Here is a 4,878-nt window from a genome sequence, read left to right as displayed (position 1 = left end):
TCGTAGATCTCTCTGCGTTCGTACGACTGTCGTAGGGCCATGATATCGATCATCAACCTCTTTTCCTTGGTTGTACCCAGCTTGACAAGACATTCGTACAGTGAAAACGAGTCCGTACATAGGGTAATCGGAATTTGAGGGATATCCAGTTGGTTCGTAATCATTGCGAGGGTTGTACTGATAGCATAGGCCATATCAGCACCTTGAACCATACTGTAGAGTTCCGACGCTAGGGCACTTCGGGTCACACGTTTACTCTTCGTCGAGCTGTATGTGACGATGTTACCGGTCAGCGTGAATTCTGCGTCCTGTTGTCTCTCGTTGCCAATTATGATAATGAACCCTATCTGGGAGCTTAGGTCCTTGTTGTTTGCAAAGGACCCGTCTACAAACACGAATAGTTTCGCCGTCGGTAGGTCAAGTGGGATATATCTTAATCCCCGGCCTTGATGGTCAATTTGCCATTGGAGTCGTTTGTTCAGTTTTCTGATATCGTCAGCAGTTGGGTCTTGATGTTGTGCTGCTGTTGATAGGTCAAAGGATGCCTCCGGCTGGCAGATTGTCGCGATGTACGCTCCACGGGCTCGTTGTTTGACGTATTCCTCCTGGGCCGTCTCTAAGCTTGCGTCGATTAGCTCTAGCTTCTGACCTTGGTCTTTCTGGCTAAGCGTCACCGATCCATCTGCGTCTTGGGTTACTTTGCAGCCGTTAAACAGTAGCAGGTTGTCAGGAGTCAGGATTTCCTTAGGCTTAGCTGTAAACTTAGCCTTCTTTAGTTGTTCCTCTTCAATGTCAAAGAAACGTTGGTCGCCAAGTCCAAGGGTATCGTCAGTCTGCATGCCTGTAATACCAAAGCAGTCTCTTGTTGTCGTTACAAGCAGGCATGGGTCAAATGTTGAAGTCGTCATCCGAAGGTTGTCACGGTGGTGGTTAAAGTAGGTTGCCCACCAGTGTGTTCCAGCTTCAGCTATGCCGTATAGCGGTTTGACAACGACCATGATTGTACCTTCAGGAAATTGGTCTCTAATCTGGTCGGGTAGTCGGGCTAGGATAGTTCTGTTAAGCTTCGTTGTCGACTGGACGTACGCTTGGGTGATGTCCCTGATCCACAGAAAGATTCCTCGCGATGCAAGTGACGGTACCAGAGCTACAATTAGGCGTTGACTAGCTCGTTGGATTGTAGGAGATTGTGTTAGTATCGTATGCTTGCCGTTGTCGCCGTGGCCTTGGATGACAAGTCTGGACTTCTCATAGGGCGTTGTGGTGCCTTTGCCCTTTATCTCACGTACTAACCGACTTTTGAAAAGTCTGTCGGCCCTATGCTTAAGGGGATCGTACGTCTCAAACCTAAAGACGTCCTGGGCTTGTAGTGCGTCAATCTCTGTTCGATCTGATAGCTCAAACGGTCGACCGGGCGTTGTTATCCTGCCTTCCTGTCGTAACTGCAGACATAGTTGCCAGTCTGCTTCTTCCTTTGCAGTTATAAAGGCCATATCGATAGTTTTACCTTCTACAATAGCTTGGATAAAGGCGTCATCCATGCTGCTTGTGAATATCTGATCAACTAGACGGGGTCCTCTTGTCCGTCGACGGGTTCGTTCTTTGGCCGGTGGGATTACAATTGTATCACCAATGACTTCAGGAGGGTCGTCATCGGGCTCGTCAAGGTCAGATATGTTGTCCTGAGGCGGTTTAGCGGTCTTGTCATCGTCCTTGTCATGGTAAAACGGTTTGACAATAGTTGTCCTGAATTTGGTAGATCCATAGGGCATCTCTACCGTACAGGTCTCGCCATCAGTAGCCAGAAGTCTGTGAGGGCCTTGCCATCCACCTTTTTCACGCCAGACTCGTACGTCTGATTGTAGTGGTAGTTGGTGGGTTGGTAGCGTGTCAGGGCCGTTCCGGGTCCTAAGGGCATCGTTGACTTGTCTCTTGGCTAACAGCTTGCGGGCCTCACTAGTAGCCTTTCGGATCGCTTCAGCACGCTGGACTACTGTAAATGCAGGTGGCGAATCGTCCGTCAGACGGGGATATGCACCGAAGACCAGCAGCGTGGGTACTAGACCGTCAGGGCCTGCAGAGTCATTAACAGCCTTGACTGCCATTTGTAGCTTTTGGTCGTCTGTGATAGCGTCACCAAGCTCGTCCTTGATGATGTTGTAAGCTCTCCGTAGTGGTCCATGGTATCGTTCGACTTTTCCAATGCTGTTGTGAGCTTCAACGGGGACTTCGTCGACTTCAATTGACATAGTACGGGCGTATTGCCGGAATTCAGCCGATGCGAAGTTTCGTCCGGCATCGTGAACTATCCAGTCTGGAGGTCCTAGATAGCTGTCAATCCAACAGGCTCGTAAGGTATCCCAGATGTCCTTGGCTTTCTGTCCTCTAGAGTCAAGGAAGCGCGCTGCTTGAAAGGACGTAGCTGAGTCAACGATGTGGAGGGCTGGTTTGTCGTCAATCTGCACGATGTCTACGATAATCTCGTAGTTGAATTCGTGGTCGTCCCGTAATGTAAACCTAAACCTGCTAGGGGCTTTCCCGTTTATCTGACAGTGTCGGCATAGCTGTGTCAACCTTCTAAGGGCCTCAGACTCAAATTCCTGGTCAGCCCGTTGGAGTATCTTCGTAAGTCGGTTGACTGACGGGTGTCCAAAACGTCGGTGTAGCTGACGGAGCTGTGTCTCTGTTAGGTAGAAGGCCGTAGTAGTAACAGCATCAATAATCCACCATGGATGTCCCCACCGTCGGATGACTGGGATCTTTATCTCTCCCTGGATTAGTAAGTTCTCTAGGTTATGCAGGTATACGCCTAATCTATCCATGTCGGTAATAGAGAATAGGAATGGGGTCGACGTTAGAAGTACATGAAAGTTGATTGTCCCAAGGATTGTAGGTAGTCGTATTACACCTATGGTAGTCTCGGATCCCTTGCCAAACTTGATTTCGTGCCTCTCAGCCTTGTCAACTTTTAGGGAAGGTTGGAGCCTCTGTAGGGCTTGGACCTGTGGGAATCCTGCTGATGACACGCCTGACGCCCCTGTATCCGGTAGAATCCCTCTGAAGGTTTCATTGGAATACCGGTCTTCACAGATAAAAGTGTCGTTGTCAGGTCTTTTATTATCGTCGTACGGGTCGTCCTTGAGGAAAGCATGTCGAAAAGCTTGGTCTTGTAGCGTACCAAGTATGTCAGTGGCATTGGGCGTTGATGTCTTGGTGAAGAAGGTCGTGCTTGTCAGGTCGCTGGTAAAGTGCTGTGACGTAGCTGTCACATCTTCTATATCGTCAGTGACTAGGGCCTCTGACTCGTCGATAAGCTCGCTAAGAGAGTCACGTCGGCTGTTGTCATCCCCGCTATTATCCTTAATATCACCTTCACAGAAGGTAATAAAAGTCTGCCACTTCTTGTCTGTTGGAGGTGTTCGGTGTCTACGTGAGCTAAACCAGTCGTCTTTAGCTTGTTGTTGTTCCTTGTTAGAATGCTTAGATGACCAGCATCCTTCCTTCCGGCAGACGTAACAGATTGGTTTTGACCGTTGGTTACGGTTGACCGTAGACTTAGGTCGGTTATGCCGACTGTTGTTGTTATAGAATTGACGGTCGATGAAGTGGGCTGTACTGTGGTATTGAGTCATAGCCTTCTTGTCGTCTTCTGCAATCCGGATAGATTTACGGATTTTAGAGGCTAGGTCTTCAAAGGTCGAAGCACCGTCATAGATAGCTCTTCCGCATTCCGGGACACCTGTCACAGCAGACAGTAATGTATTTTGCATCTCCCGGTCGTCAACTATAGGCCCTCTTATCCCTCGATATGTCTGTTGGATTGTCTGGATAAGGTCTTCAAGGGCTTCCATCATTGACTTGCTAGGGTTCTTAGCCATGGTTGTCTGTAGTGTCGTCCGTCGTAGTTCGTCCCAGTAGAGCTGGGTTGTATTATCGGTCTCGAACCGTCTTTGGATCATTGTAACCATCGTGACATATGGAAGATCATTGCCCGCTAGACTGTCTAGGTAGTATGCCATAGCATTTCCTTTGAGCATTGTCGGAAGGGCTCGTGTGAGGCCTTCCTCAGGCATACTAATGCGTTGACATTTATCTTTGAAGAGCATAAGCTTACTCTGGAAGAAGTCGTACAGCTTACCGCTGTATTTCTCGTCGTCGGTATACATCTTATTTAAGTCGGTAATTCTCTTGTTGATAATGTCCTCGTTATTGGGGATTCGCGATAGATCTCTCGGGGTAGAAGCTAACGCAGTATCTTGGCTAGTGTCACAGATACTATGATGATTTTGTTTGATGTCTTCTTCGTCAAGAGGCCAGGCTGACTGGGTTGTCTCACGAATAACTCGCATAAGACTAGCTGCCACAGCTCCTCCGTCCTTAGTACAGTAGACGCCTTTTTCGCGTAGAAAGTCGCGAAATCCTCGTACAAGGTTGGTGTTGCCCTTCTGGAATGTCGACTCTGTCCAGTGACCAAAGTCATCCTTGAAGTATTGCCAGAGGGTCTTATCTTGGTATTCTGATTCGTCATAGAACTGCATTGTGTAGGCGATGGCCTCATTGATCTGTGTGGCTGTCGCCTGGTCTACGTCTAGACGTGGATCACCATATTCCCAGTTTTGAGATATGCATATGTGGTGTCGTTGGATTCGTTTCGGAAGGTCGTCTTTGCTTGGGTGGTTGATGGGGGTAGGGGACGGTATACCTAGGTCTCCTGCCATTGTGTCGTCCTTGTTCTATCCTCTGAGGTTCGTAGTGGTTAGAGTGAACGTTGTTTTCTGGTCTCGTGGTGGACGAGTGATTCGATATCTAGCCGCTCGCCCCTTGGTATGTACCTGGACTGACGTCGTAGGGTCTCGAGTCGTTGAAGTCTACCTGCGC

General features: G+C 48.7%; 1 protein-coding gene across 1 annotated transcript; it reads right to left on the bottom strand.

Moving 5' to 3' along the window:
* Nucleotides 1-160: 160 nt before the first annotated feature.
* Nucleotides 161-4,718, bottom strand: MAA_10019 (polyprotein; the record flags this gene model as incomplete). Its single annotated transcript, XM_007828017.2, has 2 exons — nucleotides 161-177; nucleotides 257-4,718. The coding sequence occupies 2 exons, from the start codon at nucleotides 4,716-4,718 to the stop codon at nucleotides 161-163; spliced, it is 4,479 nt and encodes a 1,492-aa protein (XP_007826208.2).
* Nucleotides 4,719-4,878: the final 160 nt, after the last annotated feature.

Source organism: Metarhizium robertsii (assembly GCF_000187425.2).
Source record: "Metarhizium robertsii ARSEF 23 chromosome Unknown MAA_Scf_4, whole genome shotgun sequence".
NCBI lineage: Eukaryota > Fungi > Ascomycota > Sordariomycetes > Hypocreales > Clavicipitaceae > Metarhizium > Metarhizium robertsii.
The sequence above is the reverse complement of the archived record's forward strand: the minus strand, read 5'-3'. Positions and strand labels throughout refer to the sequence as shown.